The sequence below is a fragment of the Callorhinus ursinus genome, unplaced genomic scaffold, assembly GCF_003265705.2.
Source record: "Callorhinus ursinus isolate GAN/ISIS: 27379988/994484 unplaced genomic scaffold, GSC_fseal_2.0 scaffold2, whole genome shotgun sequence".
Classification (NCBI taxonomy): domain Eukaryota; kingdom Metazoa; phylum Chordata; class Mammalia; order Carnivora; family Otariidae; genus Callorhinus; species Callorhinus ursinus.
This window is the reverse complement of record NW_027397064.1, coordinates 52,841,301-52,866,355: the sequence shown is the minus strand read 5'-3', so window position 1 is coordinate 52,866,355 and position 25,055 is coordinate 52,841,301. Positions and strand designations below refer to the sequence as shown.

The 25,055-nt window shown below is 36.7% G+C and overlaps 1 protein-coding gene across 4 annotated transcripts; it reads left to right on the top strand.

The window, feature by feature from the left end:
- The first annotated feature begins 4,146 nt into the window (after positions 1 to 4,146).
- RBM45 (RNA binding motif protein 45) lies at positions 4,147 to 23,123 on the top strand. Of its 4 annotated transcripts, none has more exons than XR_012375078.1 (11): positions 4,147 to 4,582; positions 8,569 to 8,691; positions 10,801 to 10,927; positions 13,386 to 13,508; positions 14,399 to 14,578; positions 17,562 to 17,691; positions 17,865 to 17,949; positions 18,155 to 18,318; positions 20,017 to 20,217; positions 22,660 to 22,705; positions 22,868 to 23,123. XR_012375078.1 is itself a non-coding variant. In XM_073881981.1 (11 exons), exons 1-9 carry the CDS (start codon positions 4,277 to 4,279, stop codon positions 20,207 to 20,209), a joined length of 1,431 nt encoding a protein of 476 aa, XP_073738082.1. In that variant the 5' UTR covers positions 4,147 to 4,276; the 3' UTR covers positions 20,210 to 20,217; positions 22,674 to 22,705; positions 22,868 to 23,123. The 4 variants fall into 4 exon arrangements, 3 of the variants coding, with proteins under 3 accessions (XP_073738082.1, XP_025705285.1, XP_025705304.1); XM_073881981.1 differs by having other exon boundaries at positions 22,674 to 22,705; XM_025849500.2 differs by lacking the exon at positions 22,660 to 22,705 and having other exon boundaries at positions 4,148 to 4,582.
- The last annotated feature ends 1,932 nt before the right edge of the window (positions 23,124 to 25,055 follow it).

The window sequence follows — 25,055 nt, the reverse complement described above, 5'->3', positions numbered from 1 at the left end:
TTAAATACATTAAAAGTTAGATCACTGTAAATGATTATAAATGTTATTATAAATGAGATACATTAGAAAAAATACAATAAGAACTGACACCCAGGTTGCAAGCTGCGTGCTAATTGCAAAAAAAAAATGATATAAAGTACGAATAGAAACAAAGACAATTAGAACTGAAGGAGCAAAGAAAGGAGATATGGAGGGAAGAACTGAAAAAGCTACAAGAAGATGAGAGTTTTGAAGGCGAACAGGTCAAAGTTAAAGTTGTATTTAGGAAAACGTGAGAAAGGAAAGTTGCTTACCCGTGGTTACATAATTCCTTCAGTGAGACATGAGTGGTAAGGGGACAGAGAAATAGGAGTATTAAAATAATTTTTAAGTAAGTCAAAAAAGTGAGGCTCCTGAGTGGCTCAGTCGTTAAGCTTCTGCGTTGGGCTCAGGTCATGATCCCAGGGTCCTGGGATGGAGCCCCACATCGGGCTCCCTGCTGGGGGGGAGGGGGGAAGCCTGCTTCTCCCTCTCCCACTCCCCCTGCTTGTGTTCCCTCTTTCGCTGTGTCTCTCTCTGTCAAATAAATAAATAAAATCTTTAAAAAAAAGAGTTGGTTCAACAAAGTACTTGTAATAGGGAAAATTATGTGTATTAGATAAGTAGGACGTTTTCCATAGTCTAGGTCTCCAGAGCTCTGTCCAATGTACTTTATGATTGAAATGTTCTACATGGGCACTGTCTACTAGCCACGAGTAACTTGAAGTGTGGTTAATGCAACTGGGTAACTGAAATTTTTATTATTTTAATTATAGTTCATTTTAATTAATTTAATTAATTTTTATTTTAATTTAAATAGTCACAATTACCAGATGGTTGAATGAAACTATTCTAAGTGGTACCTATGAATCTGTTCTATGATCAACATATTTAAAAGATATATGTCATCAAGTTGAATGAAAAGGGGGGTGCCTGGGTGTTTCAGTTGGTTAAGTAGCTGCCTTAGGTTCATGTCATGATCCCAGGGTCTTGGGATCGAGCCCCAGTTGGGCTATCTGCTCAGTGGGGAGCCTGCTTCTCTCTCTCCCTCTGCCACTCCCCCTGCTTGTGCTCTCTCTCTCTCTTTTTCAAATAAACAAATAAAATCTTTAAAAAAAAAGTTGAATGAAAAGGACCAGGTTGGAGGGAGGGGGGGAATCAGGTGTTAAATATTATTCTCAAACTCAAACAAAGACATGCAAACTCAAGAAAAGGAAGGAGATTACCATTTCTCTAGTGCCTTCCACATGCCAGTGTAGGTGCATGAATACATTATTAGTAGCTAGTAGCCTTACAGCTGGAAAAAATGGACACTCTGGACCTTATTCATACAGAACAATCTGAAAATTACTAATTGATCACCAATACATATCAGTGGTAAAGGCTATTTAAAAATTTCAAATATGGCAAAACATTTTTACTTAAATATAATGTATGAAGACTAATATTGATAACCAGTAAATATCATTGTAATTATATCATAGTTTGAGAACTTTTGGAAAACAATGACAAGAATTTATGATTTTCTCCTTGCATTTCAAAAATAAGTAACAATGTCATCTCTTGTTTTTTTAAAAAAGAAATTTATTAAGAATTTTGGAAGAAAAACATCAAGGGAAAATGATTTCATGTGAAATCAACAAGTGTTATCATTCTAATAATTGTACATTATAGGCTACATGTTGTAAAGCCTTGAAAAAAATTTTTTTAAGATTTTATTTATTTACTGGACAGAGAGAGACACAGAGAGAGAGGGAACAGAAGCAGCGGGAGAAGGAAAGGGAGAAGCAGGCTTCCCGCTGAGCAGGGAGCCCGATGTGGGGCTCAATGTGGGGCTCAATCCCAGGACCCTGAGATCATGACCTGAGCCGAAGGCAGACGCTTAACGACTGAGCCACCCAGGCACCCCAAGCCTTGAAAAAATTTAATCTGCTAATGCACAGCACATCTTTTCTCTACTATAACACCAATTAATAATCATTGTTTCAAACCTCAGAATTTTTAGCTGTTTTAGCTACATGTGTTTCATGTTCAAATATGATTTTATATGATTTGACATATGGCAAAACTATCATTATCGAGTGATAAAAAATGTTCTATAGTTGATTGTGGTGATGGTTGCACAATGCTGTGAACATACTAAAAACCATTTAATTGAACATTTTAAATGGATGAATTGTATGATATATGAATTGTATCTCAAGAAAACTGTTTAAAATAAATGGATGGAGAAGTCATAAAGCCATTAGAGAAAGTAAATTTATTATTTTCCTTGCATATGTGGTTATTTCACATGATTGATAAAGAAATTTTGCTTTCCTAGCATCTCCCGATATTTCTCTTCCTGGTTTTGTTTTATTCATCTTTTATCTCTTCTTTAAGAAAAGAAATTAACTGCTCTAAACATCAGCCTCAAATTTTCAGCATACCAATCAGTAATTTTGTTTCACAAAGAATGAAAATTGCCCAGTCTGTACAGTTCAAGAAAATTATACATTTTCCACTAGGTGGCACTGGTGTGCAAATAGTGTTGCTAGAATCTTCAAATTCTCACATCAATAAAATTATTAACATTGCCACATTGTTTTCATTCACTTTGATTGATCTGGGTAAGACAAAGAGAAGTGGAAAGTTAAAACAAGATACTTCCTTGACTTGCTAAGCTCCAGGGTAAACAGAGTCCTTACTCCACAGATACAGGATGTAAAGCAAGGAGAAATTATCATAATCTTGTTATGCTAAAGCCAGAGTGAGAACCCACAATCCCTGACTCTTAGTTGCTGTCATACAAGTGTACAATATCAAAAGTGGGGGAATGGATACCCTAGTCAAAGGGAACAAGAAAATTCATCTCCATTGTTCCATTGTACACATATTATCTCATTTGATCCCTAAGCTATGAGCTCCATATATATTATCTCATAAAATCCTAAGTATACAAACTCAATCTATTAACTTCGTAAGAGAAAGAGAATGATCATTTTGTTTAATACTATATCGCTTGAATATAGCACAGTGCCCAACACATAGTAGACAGTCAAAAACATTTAGTCCTCAAATAAATGGATGAATTAACTGAGTTTAACAACTACCCCATTTAGTGGGTAATACTATTTCTCCTTGCAGCTGAGGAAACTGAAGTTGGAAATATGAAGTGACTTGTCCAAACATACAATTCAGTGGCGAAACCATTTAACACAATCAGACATTATTTTGCACTATATATTTACATGTAAGTTTTCCACAATAGAAAGAAAGCTCTCTGAGGGCAGGGATCATGTTTTTCCTTTTCCTTATTGTTGTGTCTAGCTCCTTACACAGAGCTGACACGCAGGTGGCACACAATAAATAGTATTTATCTGTTTAAGTTCAAAGCAACCCAGATCTTAGCAGCCTGGACTTGAACTTTCAAAGAGCTCTGCTCCTGGACCACTTTTCTGTTTCATTCTTTTCATTTTATTCTAATTCCACTACAAAATCCAGATCTTGTTTCTGGATTTCTCCTAGTTTCCCACTACCTCTCCTCAAGTCTCCTATAACAGAAGTCTTAGAAGTAAGTATGCATTCCCACTTTGCTTGCCATTAAGATTTCTCCTAGTCCTAGAGCTGAGCAGTCCACCCTTTCAGCCTTCAAATCCCCAGGGGTGCCTGTGGGAGTTGAGCAGATCAGCGGACAGAGATGGTTCTGGTTTTGGCTCTGTTATTTGTACCCCTATTATCTTTGGCTATTCCAAGGGCCTCGATTTCCTCACCCCAATTTTCTCAACAAATGAGGCTGGAATTGGATTATCTCAGAAGTTCTTTATAGCTCTAAAGGCTATAGGGTTTTTAACTTTATCCTGTAATGGTCTTCGATTGAGCTTATGTCCAAGATGGCAAACTTTGGGGGAAGAATGCTTGGGCTCTAGGGATGGGAATGAAGCCAGCGCTGGGAAAGCCTGTGCACCAGACAGGGCTGTTCTGGCCACAGGGAATGCGGATGGCACACCTGAGTCTGAGCCTCCTTTCCGCGGGATTGGACTCCCGGACTGGGTCGGTCTCCCCACCCCCCGGACCGCCAGGGGGCGCTGCAGGCAGCTCCCCGGAAGCTGGCACCAGGCACTGCCGGACCGCGCCAGGCGCCCGACTCTTGCGTCTTCCGGAAGCGGAGCGCCGGACCCACAACGGCTGGGTGTGCAAAGCGGCGGTGGCGGGCGCGGCGGAAAGGAGGAGACCTGAAGGGGACCCGGGCCTGCCTCCCGCGCCGGGGTGGAGCACCATGGACGAAGCAGGCAGCTGTGCGAGCGGCGGAGGCTTCCGGCCGGGCGTGGACAGCCTGGACGAGCCCCCCAACAGCCGCATCTTTCTGGTGATCAGCAAGTACACTCCCGAGTCGGTGCTGAGGGAGCGCTTCTCGCCCTTCGGCGAGATCCAGGACATCTGGGTGGTGCGGGACAAGCACACCAAGGAGTCCAAGGGCATCGCCTTCGTCAAGTTTGCCCGCAGCTCGCAGGCCTGCAGGGCCATGGAGGAGATGCACGGCCAATGCCTCAGCCCCAATGACACCAAGCCCATCAAGGTGCAGGTGCCGGGGTTGGGGTACCCGCGGGAGTGGGAAGGGATGGGGCCTCCCTGCACCTGAAGCTGTGTCAGCGTGGGGTCAGGGTAGTACAGCACCTCTTTGGGGCGGACTGGGCAGCGCCTGGCATTCCGGGGGCGGGAGGATGGCGTTCGAGAAAGGGGTGCGGGGGTTTGGACGGTGCGGAAAGAACGTCCGCCCCGACTTCAGCTGCAGAGCTGACTGGGCCTCCCTCCACTCCGGCCGTCACCACTACGCAGCTCTGGACTCCACGGCCCACCTCTGAACCGCCTCTCTCATAACCCCGTGTACCATGTATAAAAACAGATTTTTTTTTTTTTTTTTTTTTGCTTTTCTTCAGGTTGGTACTGAGCTTAACAACTTGATAAAGGTGTATTAAACTGTGGCCTCTCTGGTGTTGGGCGTTTGCCCAGTACCAGACGAAAGTGTACATGTATATAATGTTTGAGTCAAGGTGACTAAAACTGCTGCTATTGTATATTTGTCACACCATTGTGATTTTTAACAATCCTCTTAACTAAGCCCTTTTTGTGAAAGTAGTAATGGCATACGTTTTGTTATTGCCACTTTTCTTTGAAAGCAACCAAAGTAAACTGCCTTAAGAAGAGCCAAATCATTGTGATGGTAGTGTAGTGGTATTGTTATTAAATGCTTCTTTGTATACTCTTGGTTCACCCTGGAGGTATTTATATTCTTTCCTCACTTGTGTAAAATTAAGATAACTGACATGTGGCAGGAAGGGTGATTTTGAGAGTTATTTGACTTCATCTATGCTTTTAGCACAGTGCTTGGCAAAAGGTAGGCCCTCAATATATCCTTATGGTCAGTAGTAGCCAAAATGTCATTCCTTACTGGCAGTGAACTCAGTTCAGGACCCAATCCTGAGGATCTATCTGACAGTTGCTTAAAGTGTACCCTCACCTGTCCTGTAGAAATAGTTGCTGTGTATGTAATTCTGTTGGAGACTTCCACAAAATTCTCTTTTCCCTCGACTTTTTTTCCCCCTTTTATTCCTCCCATTTACTACAGAAAACTGGTAAGAATATTATTAATACTGACATAAATGAAAGACTAAAAGATATTTCAGTCTCTGAGGTCTTCCCTATATCTCCATCCACAAAAGAGAAGGAGCATAGGAGTATACCAGCAATACAGTAGACCACCATAGACATTCCCTTTATTTCCACCTCCCCAACTCTCTGAAATGGAGCAGAACAGATCATCAGTAAAATGAATTGTAAGGCAACAGCATATGCTAGATCAGGGGTTGACAAACTTTTCTGTAGGAGGACAGATAGTAAATATTTTAGGTGTTGTGAGCCACATACAGTCTCTGTGACATGTTCGGTGTTTTTAACAGCCCTTTAAAAATGTAAAAACAATTTTTAGATCATGGGCTGTAGAAAAACAGGAAGCTGTGGTTTGCTGACTCCTGTCCTAGATTGGTAATTTGTATCTCCTTCTAATTAAATTAGCCCAGGGGTTTTTTTATACTTTTGAGTATAACCAGAGCTCTGTGGGCAACCCAAAAAGTGCCCCAAATCTCAAACCTATATAATCCCCTTTCCTTAATTAAATTCCTACAAGAGAAGTAAAAGTCCCATCACTGAAATGTACCCTCCCTTTTGGCCGCAGAGAAGCTACTCCCCAAAATAATTCAAGTTTAAGTTGTTTTCCACGTTTTGGTCCACTCAGTTTCAGCCAGAAGTTTGTTGCACTACAGGATCGAGCTAGACAGTCTAAGTTCATTCTTCAGCAGGTTCAGTTTGGTCTGTCTTTCACTGGAATGTAGTTTCTTTGTGTTTCTTTTTGTTTTCTCTGTATTTCCCGTTAAATTAATTCAGCTTCAACTTTTCTCATGTAGTTTGCTTTTGCAAAGTTCCAAAGGATCTATAAGACACATAAGAAAATTATAGCCCTGGGCCTGCAGCCAGGAAAGATTGGCTAAGTAAGAGTTATTCTGTGACCAACTACATTATCTGGAGGAAAGTGGTAAAGTTTTGGTTTTCAGCTTTGCAAGAATGCCTCTTATTTAGTCTGTAGTCTGAACATAAAGTCTTAGGAGAAATCTCCATTAGGTGGTTAATTATTATACATGTGTTCTGCTCAGACGCTGCCTGCCTTATTGGAAATTTGAAACACTCTAGACTTCTAAAATTTAGAAATTTGTGATCTGATGACACCTCCAGTCTCAAATCTTAACTTGAGTCTCTTTCTTTTCCCCCAGTATCTTCCCATATTCGTAAAGGTTTCCTATTTTATTTTTCTATTGATCATTCATTAGTGATACGTCCACTAGACTGACTTTCTAGTGGGTCGTTTCTGTATTGCTCAGTACTCTGTTACTAATACCTCATACACTGCTAGTGTAAGTTTATTGAAGTAACAGTAGACTCTAGGAATATGTCTCCAGCTGTATCTTGTCAACGAGGTCCTATACCTCTATGACAGCTGTTTTCTAAGCAAACATATGATCTTCTGTTTCATACTTTTGAAATCCCATGGCTTTATAAGTTCTCTGTCCTTTGGGTTGCTGCCTCCTACTCTGGAATTCCATAAGTTGAGGTTTTCTCATACTTGAATGGTATACAGCCCTCCCTTTAAAGTAGAAGAAAAAAGAAACCTTAAGGGCTTTGTGTGGTGATTTATATTAATTTTATTACGTCTTTAATTTATAAAAAAACAAAACTAGTCATTAAAATTCTTATCCTTATAGCTCTGTACAAATCCACAATCCTAATTAGAGATTTTAACATTCCTCTAGGATAATATAAAACCAAAACAGTTTTATAAAGTAATAAGTAACAACCTAGTATCATAATCCAAGTAATAAATCTAAGTAATCTAATGTCACAGATGATGTTTCAGTAAAACTAAATTGCTAATAGTAGAAAATGGAGCGTCAGGTAGTCCTGTGCATTTTCTTGCTCACATAAATAATTTGGATGGTCCCTAAGATGATCCAGAATATGGTTATGTTACCTTTTTTAAAGGTTAATATTAGAAGAAAACAATTAAAAATAATGACATTCTAGACTTAAACCCAGCTATAGCAATAATTACATTAAACATAAGTAGACTTAATGTGCCAATTAAAGGCAGAGATTATCAGGATTTATAAAAAAAGAAAGACCAAACTAAATACTATTTAAAAGAGACATAAAGATACAAAGTGGTTGAAAGTTAAAGGATAGAAAAAGCTTGTGTGAGGGGCGCCTGGGTGGCTCAGTCGTTAAGCGTCTGCCTTCGGCTCAGGTCATGATCCCCGCATCGGGCTCCTTGCTCCACGGGAGGCCTGCTTCTCCCTCTCCCTCTCCCACTGCCCCTGCTTGTGTTCCTGCTCTCATTATCTCTCTCTTTGTCAAATAAATAAGTAAAATATTTTAAAAAAAAAGCTTGTGTGATGTCATACAAAATGGTCTTCAACACAAAGAGTATTAACAGAGATAGGGCAATCTCATAGGAATAAGAATATCAGTCAAAAAGTACATAACAATCCCACATGTTTATGCAGCCAGTAATACAGCTTCAAAATACATGAAGCATTACTGATAGAACTAAAAGGAGAAAGATAAATTTGCAATCAGGTTTTTATACTCCTCTCTTAGTATCTGATAAAACAACTAGACAAAATCAGTAAAAATCTGTATTTAAATAATACTATCAATCGACTGTAATTGGCATTTATTAGACACTGTGTTCAGCAACTACAGAGTATACATTCTTTTTCAATGCACTGACTTCCTCTTGGCAGACAAAAGTGCAAAAATAAATGCAGACATTGGTATTATCTCATATAAAATGTCATTGCAGTAAAGATTGCTTTAAAAAAACTTTTGACAAAACGCTGTTACATTGTGTTTAACCTAACATGAATCTCACACTAATAATGAAGTAAGTATACTTAAGAAATAGGAAAGCAGTTAACTGATTTTTTTTATATTATTTTTTGGATTTTGTTTGTTTCTTAGGTTTTCATTGCTCAGTCCCGATCATCTGGAAGTCACCGCGATGTTGAAGATGAAGAACTTACGAGAATATTTGTTATGATACCAAAGTCCTACACAGAAGAAGATCTGCGGGAAAAATTTAAGGTACTTATGTTTTCTAATCAGCTAGCATCTGTGGTAACTTAAAATCCTAAATTGGTTGTATAGTTATTAAATCTTAAGTGTTGTTTGAGTTAGATGATTAGATTGGTGGTAGAGAATTAAGGAACTGTTTTTAAATCATCTATTTCCATCTAGTTTTAAAATATTAAACTTAGAATAAACTAACTTAAAAAAAAACATAAAAACTGGGAAATATTAATGATGGTATTTTCCCCCATAAAAGGAAAACACAGATTCAGGAAAATAAAGCATAAAGCCCGGAGTTTTAAATTAGGTTGCATACCTTGTAGGTGGTGGAACCTGCTCTTGGTCTTTACACCTTCCAAGTACCCTCTCACCACTCTGTTGCTCTCATATAGAGGGGAGTCAAGGAAGCCTGAGTGTGTCAACTGTATTATCTAGTATTGATTATAAGCTTGTGGCATGTAGATGTACTTATTCGCAGAAAGGCTCATCCTTTATAGAATTTTTGTCCTAAAATTAAGCCTTTGAAGGAGTTCTATTAAAAGGAAAAAAAAACTACAGCTCTGAACCATATAGCAAGATTATAGTCCATGAAATTTGAAGAGAATTTTAAATCTTTTTAGCCATTGATTTTTATATATGTGATATCACAAAAATTATTAAAAAGCAATTCTTAAATTGTTTTGAGTTGTAATTTTTTATCCTTTTTCTACTAAGTTTCCCAACATTATGAATCAGAATCAGGTGGGCAACAAGCAAGAAAGAAAAGAAACAAACAGTGAAAAGTAATTTTCAAACTTTCTCTGTCCTACCCCAAATAAGAGTTGAATAAAATATCTCAAAAATAACAACTACCAAAAATATATATTCCATACTTCTTCCAATAGTAAGAAAGAAGTTTTTGTCTTATATATTTATAAATTTTTATCTTTTTCTGAGTGAACAAATATGACATTTTTATCCAAATGTATAATAATTAAGTAGCTAAGTGGTTATGTGAGACTTTTATAAAATAAAAAATAAACACTAAGGGGACACCTGGGTGGCTCAGTTGGTTAAGCATCTGACTCTTGATTTTGGCTCAGGTCATGATCTCAGGGTCGTGAGGTGGAGCCCTGCATATGGCTCCACACTCAGCTCAGAGTCCGCTGGAGATTTTCTCTCTCCCTCTCTGCCCCTCCCCCTGCTCACACACACACACTGTCTCTCTCTAAATAATAAATAAATAAAATCTTTAAAAAAATAAATACTAAGAATTTATATCCCATATTTCTACCAACATTAAAAGTAAACTTTTACCCATATTTTTCACATAGAGAATTGACTTTCTGAGTACGTCAGTGTGTTTTAGTGATACACTTTGAGAGGCTCCTCTTCAAAAGAATACATAATCAGTTATGTCCTGTTAGAAGGCAGACAGCTGTAGCTAGTGTTTAGTGTGTCCCAGACCCTTTAGGTCTATTAGTTCATTTAACTCTTAAAATAACCCTTTGAAGTAGGTACAACTTTTAGCCCCATTTAACAGGTAAAGAGATAGGCACAGAGAAGATAACTAAACTACTCAGTTCATAAGGGACTGAACTAAGATTTGAATATGGAAGGTTCAATTCCAGCTTGTAATCACCACTGAGCAAGACTTTGGAGCTTTCCAAACCATGTACACATTCTTACTCGCCCTCCATGACATGGGCAAATTATTTGATTTCTCAAAGACCCAGTTTCCTTGTCTGTGAAATAATATAATATATATAGATATACAAATTATAATATATTGTGTATATATACATATACATACATATATACATACACACATACGTATTATACATATATCCTTAAAGGACTTTTGTAGCAGTAAGATAATATATGTAAAGCAAATGCTCAGAAGATGAAAATGAAAATCATCATTATTTTGGTTATGTTATTATTTGCCTGTATCGTTAGTATGGTTTTTTTTCTAGTGCCTCATTAGTTTGTGACATTTGGATTCTGTTATTAAAAATGGCTGTAAATTCTAATTCTCATTTCTAGTTTTGCCAATAAGGGACACAAATAAACTTTAAGTTCTGAAATAATCTGTTCAGTTATTGATTTTGACTCCTCTAAGATCATTTCTTTTAACTCTCATAGGTGTATGGAGATATCGAGTATTGCAGCATTATTAAGAATAAAGTAACTGGAGAAAGTAAAGGTTTGGGTTATGTTCGATACTTAAAACCATCACAAGCTGCCCAAGCAATAGAAAACTGTGATCGAAGTAAGGATATGTTCATTTAACATACTAAAGACTTCTTAAAAACTTTTAATTATTCTAAATAACTGAATTTAACACTTGGTTTTGCTAATAACCATACCTGCTAATTTAATCCTAGCAATGGGAGTTTAAATATATGTATATACCTAAGATGAAAATTATTTGGGGGCTGTGATTAAGTTTTCATTGAGGCACTGTCCTGAAGAGAAATATGAGCAATTGCATTAATTTAATAAGTGAAAATGTGTTGCCACATTTTGGTTATTATTTCTATAGTAATTTAAAATTTTTAAGTATTAAAAAATTGACTTACCCTTTCAGGCTTTTTTAAAGAATATTTTTTCTTTATATTAAAAAAAAGAACTCCAGTTTTCTGTTATATTTGTTCATATTTAACCTAAACCTTAAATAGAATTAAGTATATACTAATAAACATAAAGGTTAAGGTTGAGACTTAGTGTAATATTTGCCACATAGGTAACTAAATATATATTGGGTTAATTGTGAGCTAGAGTGATATTAATTGGATCTTTTGCTATTGCTGGTATATATATAATGAAGAATAAGAATTTTAAAGAAGCCAAGGAAAATATCCTTTGTTGTCATACTCCTGGTTATATTGACCTTGAGAAATGAGGAATAATTAAATTAGTAGGTTTTAGGATATTATAAAGATCTATATGTACTGGAAAGAATTATTGCTAATCAGTAGAATTCTTTTTTTTTATTTTATTTTATTATGTTATGTTAGTCACCATACAATACATCATTAGTTTTTGATGTAGTGATCCACGATTCACTGTTTTCGTATAACACCCAGTGCTCCATGCAGAACGTGCCCTCCTTAAATGACCCTAAGATACATACCAAAATTTCCTCTCAGATCCTTCTAAATTTCTCAGTCAACCAGCATTAATTGAGTACCTATGGTATACTCAGCAATATGTTAAGTAAAAAGATACAAAGGGAATAAATATATAGCTTTTAAGGAATTTAATTATATTGGGTAGCCAAGATCTAATAGACAAAAAATAGTTAAAGAATAATAGAAGAGGGACGCCTGGGTGGCTCAGTCGTTAGGCGGCTGCCTTCAGCTCAGGTCATGATCCCAGGGTCCTGGGATCGAGCCCCGCATCGGGCTCCCTGCTCCACGGGAAGCCTGCTTCTCCCTCTCTCACTCCCCCTGCTTCTGTTCCCTATCTCGCTGTGTCTGTCTCTGTCAAATATATAAATAAAATCTTTAAAAAAAAAAAAAAGAATAAAAGAATTTTTAAAAGGCTCTTTGAAAGCAGGGAGTATGTTTTATTTGTCTGTTTCTGTCATTCCTAGTACCTAGTACAGTTAGTTAGGCCCTCTATAAAGATTTATTGAGATCTCTATCAAAGATACTGCCATTTTTAATAGACTCAATAAAAATTTGCCAAATGAGAAAATGTTAGAAAATGTGTGGTATGGTCCAACAGTGGTGAGAAACAAGTGCACTGTGAGCATGAGAACACCTCTAGAGGTTGGATTGACATCTGGTATAGAGTAGGCAGGACAGAGGGTGAGAGCAGTTTTAGCAAAGGCACAGAGCTAGGAGTAAACATGTCTTTGCTTAATACTGTGAAAGGAACAGTCTGAAGAAAGCGTAATAATCCTGTTGAGAAATTAGGAGACAAAGTTAACTAGATACATTGGCACCATATATGGGAGGTTATAAACAGTTCAACCTCAGTTAGGATTCCCTTGTAGATTGTTTTAAAAGGAGAAAAATAACTATTAGGACAGTTGATCTAACCACAGTTTCAAGGATGGATTTCCAGAGAAAGAATTCGAAGTGACTGGTTTTATCCTTTTACGAGCCACTGCATAGTATGTTGTAAGCTATGAACCTTCTCCTTTGAAATATGCCCATATGCACATACACATAAGCATTTTGTTTAAAGTTTCAGAGAGTTCATGGAACCTTCCCACTTTTTGAAGCTCATCTTTGAGCCCCTACTTAAAACCTTTGATCCAGAGGCAAAGAGACCACTTAAAGAGTTGTAATTAATTGAAGGGAATCTGACTTAGAAACAAAGGCAAAGAAATTGGAGTAAAAGATAACATCTTGTAAGTGTATTTCAAAGGAAGAGTCTTGCTAACAGGTTGAATGTAAAGAGCCCTATAGGATTTTGATGCTGAACCAGGGAGAACGAGCCATGATATTTTTTGTAATAGCGGGGAGACTGGAAAGGATAAGATAGAATTGCTGATCTTTCATGTCTACATTGACCCATAACTTGAGATTCTTGCGCTTTTTATTTATTCTTTGCCATCTTCCAAAAAGCCAAGAAGTAGGTCTGGTGCAGATGGCCCTTGTATAGATTTTGTTTTATACAATTACAGTTAAAAGCTAAGTCAAGCATAGCAATAAAGTATATTTGCAGGTGTGTTAAATTTGCTATGAAGTTTGAAAGTCATAGATTCTCTTTTTCAGGTTTTAGGGCAATCTTGGCTGAACCTAAAAATAAAGCATCTGAATCCTCGGAACAAGACTATTATAGTAACATGAGGCAGGAGACATTGGGACATGAACCTAGAGTTAATATGTTTCCATTTGGTGAGTAAGCTATCCTTTATTTTAATAGTATAAGTAGTATATACAATTGGATTTGGATTTCATAAAATATTCTTTAGTCTGTAAATCTTACTTAGTGAATAAAAGTTAATATGGGGTTTTTTGAGAAGTTTGTCATGACTTCTCATGGTCTTAATATTTAACACTTGCGTAACTAGTATCTAACACTATGTGTAACAGAAAACTGTAATTGGAAATTATTATATAAATTTATTTATATTATATTTTATGTATAACAAATATAGTTATATGTTTATATTATATATAATTATATATTTCTATGTGTAACAGGAAAAAATAATAATTCCAATTATAGTTTTCTATGGTTAGTTATGTATTATCTAAATACTAAACTGCATCACTGCCACTTTTTTTGAGTGAGCTTCTGCTTCTGTATAGGACCAAAAAGTATGAGATACCTATCCTGATCCTCCCTCAGTGTGAGTCCTAAGATTTATCCCTAAGGTATTGCTGCTTTAAAATTAGGGCTAGAGAAAGGAGAGGAATGACGAAAGTAGAAGTTAGCCAAAGGGAGAAATGAGTGATGGAAGTAAGTCCTATAAAGGTTATTTGGCATAAACTTTCTTTTAGGTGAAACTCGTACCATATTTTGCAGTTTTGCATACTAAACATATTCCTCTGAAGTTAGACTACACATTTCTGCTTATATTTCTGTGTCAAAGGCAGGGGAGTGGGAAGAGTTGTCTGTTTTTTCACCATTGGTCCCTCTGATAGTGCTAATGCCCAAGAACATACTACAAAATACAGTGCCTTGGTCCAATGCAATGGACTGAATGACAGCTCATCTTACTTGTACCTAAAATGTTGAATGTATAGAAATTAAAAGATATACTTTTTTTATATTGTTGGAGAACAACAATCTGAGTATTCAAGTTTTGACAAGAATGACAACAGAGGCCAAGAAGCTATCTCCAAACGCCTGTCAGTTGTATCAAGAGTTCCTTTCACTGAAGAGCAGCTTTTCAGTATTTTTGATATAGTACCAGGATTGGAATACTGCGAGGTTCAACGAGATCCTTATTCTAATTATGGTAAAATAATGTCTATTATTTTTTAATATACTGTGTTTTGTTAAAATGTCTTTTCTCCAGTGCACTTCTTATGTCAGATACTCTTTCTGTGACAACTTTATGTTTTCTTTTTCTCCGCTTTAAACTTTCAAATACAATGATACCTTAGTAAATAAACCCCTGAGAATATATGTCCCTTATACAAGTCATTTATTTTTATTTATTTATTTTTTTAAAGAATTTATTTATTTATTTGATAGAGAGAGACACAGTGAGAGAGGGAACACAAGCAGAGGGAGTGGGAGAGGGAGAAGCAGGCTTCCCACCGAGCGGGAACCCGATGCGGGGCTTGATCCCAGGACCCTGGGACCATGACCTGAGCCGAAGGCAGACGCTTAACGACTGAGCTACCCAGGCACCCCAAGTCATTTATTTTTAAAGAATATTTTAACTCCCACAATATAGAGTGTTCTCTCTTTCCAGTTGTACAACCAAAATACCTCAGGATGGGGTCCCTGTACTCCTGATTAATTCTAGGCGAAGTTCTTTTTTTTTTTTTTTTAAAGATTTTTATTTATTTGACAGAGAGAGACACAGCGAGAGAGGGAACACAAGCAGGGGGAGTGGGAGAGGGAGAAGCAGGCTTCCCGCCGAGCAGGGAGCCCGATGCGGGGCTTGATCCCAGGACCCTGGGATCATGACCTGAGCCGAAGGCAGATGCTTAACGACTGAGCCACCCAGGCACCCCTAGGCGAAGTTCTAAAACCCTTAAAGCTTCCTCCTCGTCCCTAAGTGTCTCTCTTTTTTGTTTGTTTGTTTGTTTGTTTTTTTAAAGATTTTATTTATTTGACAGAGAGAGAATGAGAGAGAGAGAGCACATGAGAGGGGGGAGGGTCAGAGGGAGAAGCAGACTCCCTGCCAAGCAGGGAGCCCGATGTGGGGACTCGATCCAGGGACTCCAGGATCATGACCTGAGCCGAGGGCAGTCACTTAACCAACTGAGCCACCCAGGCGCCCTGTTTTATGCCTCAAAATGAAACTCCTTCCCTTCATTTCAAGCATCTAATTGCTCTACTTCTCTCTCTACTTCTTCCCAGTCTTAATTATAGCAAGGCTCTGAGGCACCTGGGTGGTTCAGTCAGTTGAGCGTCTGCCTTTGGTTCAGGTCTTGATCTCACGGTCCTGGGATCAAGCCCCATGTCGGGCTCCCTGTTAAGTGGGGAGTCTGCTTCTCCCTCTCCCTCTCCCCGCCCACTTGTGTTCTCTCTCTCAAATAAATAAATAAGATCTTTTTTAAAAATCTGAAGCAAGGCTCTAATAGCCATTTGAACTTATTAACTAGTTAATTGGTTAAACCTAATATCTAGTGTTGGCTTAACCATCTTCATAATTTTTTAAGGCTTTTTGAAAATGGAGTTATTGTGGCATAATGGAAAATGGTTGGCATTCCATTTCACATTAGACTCAAAATGCAAATCCCAGCACTGGCATGTAGCTCTGAGACCTTGGCAGTTTGCTTATCCTTTCTGAATCTCTCTTTCTTCATCTGTAAAAGAGGATTATTAATACCTTCTATGCCAAGGTTAGATAAGAATTAGAAATGCTGTATGTAAAATACCTATTGCAAGTCCTGGCACATAGTAGGCACTCAGGAAATCTCAAGAGCTTATTGGTTTGTTTAGAGAATTGGAGAGGTGGTATAGAGAAGTCATACTTGGCATCTCTTCTAGTACTATAGATACACTCGATTTAGTCCTTTCAGGGTGTTATGGATGTAAGGGGAAGTAGGAAAGTGAGTCAGGTCATCGGGCTGGCAGGCCTGGAGTGGTGCCACTTTTCACACAGACACTTGCACTTACTATTACTCTACCCAGCGCTGGTCTCTTAGCACGACTACCCATCTGAGCCTACTTTAGACCATCTCCAACCCTAACCCAACCTTAGACTATCATTCTTTATTCTGACTCTAAGGCACACACTTTGTGTTTTTTGGCACATTCGTTATTATGTATAATTCTATTTATTTTGTATTTCTTTCCCTTTTATCTGGTATGTTGAAATGTATTTGTTCCTTTACCTTCTTTATCATTTCTCTGGTTGAATGTGTCTGATAAATAAATATATGTGTTTTGGGGCACCTTTTTATTAATAGAGGTATCATCATAGAGTTCTATGAGTTTTATATGTTCATTTGCTATCTGAATTTTATTTTCATTAAAATGTTGGGGTGCTTGGGTTTAGAAAGGAACATGAAATTATAGCAGTGTTTTCCCTCAAGTGGGTTATACTGTATATATCGGTTATATATCTATATTATATTATATTATATTATATTATATTATACATATGGGTTATATATCATGAAAACTTTTTGGTTGTGTTACAAGGCTGTCCACATATGGACACCAGTATAAAATTATCCCCCCACTACAGCATCACCCTCCTGAATTGAAATCTATTTCCTTAGCTGAAAGCTCGCCAAAGAAATGTGAAATATGTGACTTCTAATCTGAGAGCCTCTGTTCCCTACGTTTTCTTTTTCATAAATAACACTTTTCCTTTCTCTAGCACTGCAGCAAGCCTGATGACTGTATGCTTTTATCAGGCTATATATTCTCATTTCATTTCCGACTCAGTATGATAGGGAAAATTTTAAAATTTCAAAGCAGATTTCAAAAGAAAAACTGTTTGGCTTTAGGTATATCTATCATATAAGAAACACCAATATCCTAAAATTAAATTCATTGGACAGAACTTACTCTAATAATTACACATTTTCCTTAAAATATCATGTTTATATTTTTGCCAAAATCTGGTTTAGACTTTGTAGGAACACAGCTCTTGCACATATGTATAAGAAAACTTTGTTTTCTGACCCATTTGACTCTCTGTTAACTAGTTATGTGATTACAGGCTATTTCTATATTGTTTGATTTTGTGGCAAGACAGGCTTTGGGTACCCTGTGTTCTTTTTAACTCCTGATGTTCTCTACTTTTGTTTTAGGTCATGGAGTGGTTCAGTATTTCAACGTAGCATCAGCTATTTATGCAAAATACAAGTTACATGGGTTTCAGTACCCTCCTGGGAATCGGATAGGTGTTTCCTTCATTGATGATGGGAGTAACGCAACAGAGTAAGTACTATCTCAGGAGGGTTTACAGCAGGGCTTTGGGTATACATGGTATGACTTGAAGAATAAGAATAGGAAGCAGTTGACCTCTTGGGTGAGGAAGTCACACAAAATAAGTTACAGGTCAGAGATTGAGTATTTCTAGTTTTCTGTAAATTATCAGTTCTTATCTTTAGTCTTCTCAGAAAAATGGCAACGCAGATGGTAGCAGCACAGCTTGCATCAATGGTGTGGAATAACCCAAGTCAGCAGCAATTTCTGGTAAGTAGGTAAGAATTTAACCTCTATCATACATCAGTAGGCTATAAAATAAATGCGGCTTTTGTTTATTGCCTATGTAAGAAAATTTTCAGAGCTACAGTACAAGATCACATAGAAGTCATGATATAGATCTCTTTAGCTCTTGGCTTAAAATCCTTAAAGTGCAGTTTTTCTTTTTCTTATTTTGTACCTAACTCTTCAACAGCAATTTGGAGGAAATTCTGGATCACAGTTGCCTCAAATCCAGACAGATGTTGTACTTCCATCGTGCAAAAAAAAAGCCCCTCCTGAAACTCCTGTGAAAGAAAGACTTTTTATCGTGTTTAATCCTCATCCTTTACCTTTAGATGTATTAGAGGATATATTCTGGTAAGATTTCAATTCCATTAGGTTTTGTTTATAATATAATTTATTTAAATCAGTCATTTAAGCCCTCTCACAAACTTTAAACTTCCTATATCCATTACTTATCAGATAGAAATGATTTGTTCTGTAGTTTAAAAAATTCCTTATTTATATCACCTTTTAAAATATATGATTTCTTTCTCTTCTTTATTATTTATACATCTTAAGTCTCCACACAGAATTTCCTGTTACTTTGTTTTGAAGACATAAAACAGTATTGTTTTGGGGCGCCTGTGTGGCTCAGTCGTTAAGTGTCTGCCTTCAGCTCAGGTCATGGTCCCAGGGTTCTGGGATTGAGCCCTGCATCGGGCTCCCTGCTCTGCGGGAAGCCTGCTTGTCCCTCTCCCACTCACCCTGCTTGTGTTCCCTCTCTCGCTGTGTCTCTCTCTCTGTCAAATAAATAAATAAAATATTTTAAAAAAAAAAACAGTATTGTTTTGAAAAATTGCATGCATAAAATGGACAAATCATTTGTTTCTTGATAGAAAATACATCTGTGTCAACCTTTCCTCTAGAATTCTTTTTACATAACTTTTCCTTAGTGATTGTAATACAACTGAACAGAGTAGCATTTTCTATTTTGTCAGCACTCTGTTGGATCCTTAAGGATTATTTTGAGTAAACAATTACTTGATTGTAAGGAAGAGTACATAATAAGTGTAGAAAAAGGAAGGCTCTTGTTTATTTTTGTGTTTTTAATAGAACTTTAATCTTAACTTTTTTCTTTTTGGTCTTGTTCCTATTTGCCTTATAACAGTGTTAGCAAAGTAAAAAAAAAAAAAAATAGAAAGCTCATTGAAGAGCTGCACAAAACATTAGTAGTTCAAATATTTTGACTTATTTAACTGATTCATGTGGTTTATTTCTTGAACATTTCCTTTGCACCAGGCAGTCATCATGCTAAGTGCAAGAGACATTGTGTAAACAAAAGATATGATGTAAATAAGACATAATAGTTCTTGTCCTCTGAGAGCTAATCTCATGTAGGAGACAAACAAGTGAATAGGATACTACAACCTCCTGAGGTTGGTGTTGTGAAAAGCAATGTCCAGGCTATGAAATACATTAAGGGGAGCATCTACTTCTGAAGCTCTAAGAAGCAATGTATAATGGAGACCTGACAGATAAAAATAACTTAGCTAGAGAAGCAGGGATTTGGGGGGTAGGGGGGTTATTTCTGCAAGAGAGAATGTGAAAGGAGATGGTTAGAGTATGAAATTTGAGAGACTGGGAGGGAGGGTGAAGTGGGAGAAGACAAGGCCCATGTCAAGAAAGGCCCACAAGCTATGTTAGGGAGTTGGTCTTCACCCTGGATGGGATTTTTAGGGAGGAAATGATCAAATCTCTGTTTTAGAAAGGTCACTAGAAAGACAGGGTAGAAAATAGATTAGGGAGGGACAAGCCCAAAGGGCAGGGGAACAAGTGCGGAAGGTCTTAGAGCATTCCAAGGAAAAGATAATGACCAGCTGAATGAGGAAAGAGACCCGAGTGAGAATGAAGAGAACTTGACTAATAGAGCACGTGTTTGAAAAGGAAGATTGACTTGAAGATTGGGTGTGGGGAGAGGAATGGAGGAGGAGTCCAGAATGGACCCCAATTTTTGGACCTAAACAGTTGTATTTTTATCAATTTCATTGGATTTTTTTTTTAACTTTGTTTCAGTCGTTTTGGTAACCTGATCGAAGTTTACCTTGTGTCAGGAAAAAACGTGGGGTATGCCAAATATGCAGATAGAATAAGCGCAAATGATGCCATTACTACTTTACATGGGAAGATCCTAAATGGAGTCAGACTTAAAGTTATGCTGGCGGATTCCCCAAGAGAAGAATCTAACAAACGACAAAGAACTTACTGATTCTTGAGGTAAGCCCTTTTTAGTCTGAGTTTTAAAAACACGTTGGCTAAATATTATAGCAAGAGGAATATGTATAGAGTTTCTTTTTAGGGATTTGGAAGTTGTCAGTTAAAAGCATTGTGACTTAGTGCTTGGCTAATAAAACCACAGGTTGGGTTAATTTCACAATATTTTTTTTTAAACTTGAACTTTTTAAACTTAAATGTTTTCAGTGTTTACTGGGAGAATGCTTTTGCTCTTCTACAAAATAAAACCAGATTTCAATGTAGAAAGTTAAACAGTGGGTTTTTTTGTTTGTGAATGTTTTAATATTAAGAATTTGACTTTTTACCGTATGTTTATATAACTTTAAAATTGAAATAGTACTAAAGATTTTTAACTTAGAGGATTAATGTCAATATCTTGAGTTATAACTTAAGGTAATTTGTAATAACCTTTATAAAGAGTGTTTTGACGTCTCACTAGTGAAATGTCTAAAAAGTAGTATCAGATAATACGTCTTTTTGGACCTTTTGAACCTAGATGTTTTTCTCTGGACTTGTATTTGTGAGTTTGTGCATTAAAACCACACATTCAAAAAGTATTCTCACATGTGTATATATGTACTGAAAAAGGAACCCTGCCAATTTACCAAAAACTCTTGTCTATTATAATGATACATACAGCCATATGAATTTCTTTTTCTTTTAGTTTTCAGAGATCAAACTTAACTTTTCTTTTACTGTGATAGTCAACATATATCTCCATGGCTTAGGGAAACATTCTTTAAAGTAGAAATGTTCAACTCTTTCAGTTTTTTTATTCTGGAAATGAATTGTGAGCTTCAGGGGTAGCTGAGAGTTTCCCTGTTCCCACACACACCAGCTTCCCAAGTCCACTGCTGGTCAAATGGTAGCGGTTGGCAAGCACTTTAGATTGACTTGGAAGTTACTGACTTGAAAGCAAATTTCTTTTACCTCCGTTTTCTTTCTGACCAATTATGGCAACTAGCAAGTATCAGAGTGCATTGTCTCAATCCTTACTGCTGATGACCCTTTTTCTAATAGAACAAGTCAGGTGATTAGTTCCTCCTTCCTAGAAGGCAGTTGGCAATAGGAAATGCCTGTTGGGCCCATTATGAATAATCCTAATTTAGAAATGTCTTGAAATGTTTTATTTAATTACAAAATTCATTCCCATTACCCAATATGATGTAAAAATATTAAAATGCCAGTGAAAAAGAATTAACAAGTCCTTCTTAAAACAAAACTGTCTTTTTACATTTACAAATAAAATGATAAGACCTGAATTCTGGTTAGACAAGCTATCTTCTAAAATAGCATACAAAAATGTGTTGTTTGTGTCTGTGAATATTTTAATGTATAGCTAACAATTCTTCTATTCAAAGAATCTTTGTCCTTAAAAAAGGATAGTAATACTAAGTTCTTAATATGGGGAAAATACATGAATTACTCTTGTGGTTGAGCCTTTCCTAGTGATTATTTGTATAGTATAAAAATATTAAACTTAAAAATCAGAAGATCTGGCTTGGAATTCTAATTCCAACGTTAAACTGACTATGAATGGGCAGATCTCTTCACCTTTCTGAGGCTGATTTTTTTAATAGGGTTATTGAGAGAAAATAAATCAGCAGAATTCCTTATAAAATATAATAATGTTTTGCACGTGTGAGCTAAAACTCTTGCCTTGGTGATTTCAGTGAATCTTTGGCACGTCATCTTACCAGGATGGTCAGAAACTAAAAGTTTAATGATACAAAATGTGGCCAGCTGGTGCTTCGCGAATGAAGCATTATAATACCACATTTTCCCTGTAAAATTGCTGTACATTTATCCCGTTCCCTACATCAGAGGAATTATATATTCTTCAGCATGACTATTCATAAAATATAAATCTATCCTTTTTCCCTTAATTGAACCATTGTACCTATTCAGAGCAAAGATAAAGTAGGTTCAGGTTAGCTAAAAATGGTAGGACATAACCAGCTGTATTGGTTTTGAATGTCTTACAAGTTGCAGCACGTTTTTTAAATTTATTTTTGCTGTAGATTTTCTATTTACTGTGGACTCCATGAGATTCTCCTCCTTTGTTGGTATATTAAATAAATGTATTATTTTGAGGTTCAATAAAATAATATGAGTTTCCCAAATTTTACAGATTATAGCACTTGAAGTTCTTTGGAAGGGACAGCATTTTTTTATTTGTTCCCTTGATTTCAAGGGACAAGCACCACTCATAAAGGCTGGTTCCTTTTGTCTCTGAGAAATAGGCCTAGGATTAAGTGAGCTACACCTATGAAATAGGAAAAGAAACTGGTCTAAGAATATAACTTTGAAAGTAATTGACTTCTATTTTGAAGTGGGTTTAATGTACAAAATGTTTCTCTTTCTATTTGAGGAAAATAAAAATTTTAGTATTTCAGAGCATCCTGATTTTGTATTAATTCACAGCATTTTCCCTTCAGAAATTCAGTACCTGCTTGCATCATCCTTCTGAGTAAGTTTGGTTTTGCTTATTTGGGGACATCTATGATTAAGTAAGCAGATAAATTGGTTATTTTGAAATAAAGGAAATTCCTAATGTTTTAGGAATACTAAATACAATAGCTATTTCCTTTCAGGTGATGATTTTCATACTTCTGTTGTGTTCTTTCTACAGAACAAAGACTAAATAATGACATAATCCTCAGCTGACTGACTGAAAATGTGACTGGACGCACTCCCTGTGGACAGTTGACCGCTTTTTTTTCATATACCTGATAGTCTGTGCACAACATTGTTTTGTCTGGGGAGCACGGATTGTTGACATGTATTTTTGAATTCACACATCAGTGCTAAAACTAATATAATAGTTGTTTCTTAGAGCAATATGTTGTTATATGTAGCAGAAATAAAGTTTTCTTTGCTTGACTAAATCATGCCTTATTTATGTGAAAGAAGAGAATAAAACATATAACAGTGTTTAGAATTTGACAAAATGACATATTTCATTGATTTTGAGATGCACATTTTTTCACATTTTTGTATTTCTGAAATTGGACACATCGTGATACCAACTGTGTGCCATACTGTAATTGACAACCTGTTTTTATTTCTTAATAGAACATGAAACAAAGGTGCTTCCTTCAGTCACTTGCATCTGAGATTCAATAAAATATGGTAATTGCTGCTCAGCCTACACATGCAGATTGGCTACATACTTAAACTTAATCTGAGGCAAGAGCCAAAAGACATATCAGAAATATTGGGTGCCTGGGTGGCTCAGTTGGTTAAGCGACTGCCTTCGGCTCAGGTCATGATCCCGGAGTCCTGGGATCGAGTCCCACATCAGGCTACCGGCTCAGCGGGGAGCCTGCTTCTCCCTCTGACCTTCTCCCCTCTCATGCTGTTTCTCTCTCTCTCTCTCTCTCTCTTTCAAATAAATAAATAAAATCTTTAAAAAAACATCAGAAATATTTTATACTGTATTTTTATAGTTATGCCAAAATTTGTTGGTAATTTTGTAAAGATCTTTGAAGATTATAGAGCAATGATAATAAAAAAAGTTTTAGGTTATTATTGATAATAAGTTTAAATAGATGTTAGTGGCTTTGCGGGAGGGTGGACATTTTCCTTTATAAACACAAGCTATAATGGTCACTGTAAAAACGTGACATGTAAGTAACTTCAGAACAGACTATGATAGAATAGTCATTCCAAAAAAGGATTAAAAATTAGGACCCTACTCTGCTTGTATTTTGAAAATCCAAGAAAAATTTTTAGCTGCTCTTAAGGTGAATAATATGTATCAAAAAAGGTATATCTAAGTCAGAAAGTCAGCATCTTAAAGAAAGATACTATAAATGGTATGCAGTTATTAAGACCACTGAATTACCTCCTCATTATGCTTCTCACATTCTGAGTTAAACTAAAAATAATGAAAGATTAAATTCACTGAGCATAATAAAAGTATTTCAGTTTGACATCTCTCCATTGAAAAATTGAAATCCTTTTTTTGAATCAGTAATTTTAATAAATTTAGATGAGAAAATTTCCAATCTCATCTTCCCAGGCAGGACTTAATGAGAATGGAATCTTTGTGAACCAAAGGGCATATTTTGAAAAGAAAGTAAATGCTCTCATTCGAAATGGAAAAAAAAAAAAACAAAACACCTAAGTGAGGAGATGAGGATTAATTACCAACAGGTAGACTTATTCATCATGAACTCATTTACTGTGCACATAGTTCCATTTTCACGGATTGAAACCAAATTGTGCCCTACAGGTTATCAGACTCTACCACTCAGGTAATACTTGAATTCCCCCAGAAATATATCTGGCAGCTGGTTAATCTAAACAGTATAAAAGTAGGGAAGACGTTCTCTTAACTGATACCTGAGTCCATTGCATCTTCGATTAATCCTCATAATTAACAAAAGTTGATTCCCCACAATTTTCACCTTATTAGTCTTTAAGTTTTTCACTGGGCCATCTAGAAGTTGGCTCTTCCAGGTGATAGCTTGCTTTTTTTTATTTTATTTTATTTATTTATTTGACAGAGAGGGAGAGACAATGAGAGAGGGAACACAAGCAGGGGGAATGTGAGAGGGAGAAGCAGGCTTCCCAAAGAGCAGGGAGCCTGATGCAATGCGGGGCTCAATCCCAGGACACTGGGATCATGACCTGAGCCGAAGGCAGACGCTTAACGACTGAGCCACCCAGACGCCCCGATAGCTTTCATATACCCTCCTGACCTCCAGATTTTCTATTTGGATGAAATAATCCCAATTTCTCCATTCTGCATTTAATGTCAGGGAGCCAGTTTCAGCAACCAGTTGTGTTTTTGGTAAGGTGTCTTCTGTAGATTT

Bases quoted from the DNA above. Each gene is read 5' to 3' on its own strand.
- RBM45 (XM_073881981.1), top strand. From the start codon at position 4,277: ATGGACGAAGCAGGCAGCTGTGCGAGCGGCGGAGGCTTCCGGCCGGGC. The intron at 4,583-8,568 runs GTGCCGGGGTTG...TTTGTTTCTTAG, and splicing joins CCAAGCCCATCAAGGTGCAG to GTTTTCATTGCTCAGTCCCG. The intron at 10,928-13,385 runs GTAAGGATATGT...TCTCTTTTTCAG, and splicing joins AATAGAAAACTGTGATCGAA to GTTTTAGGGCAATCTTGGCT.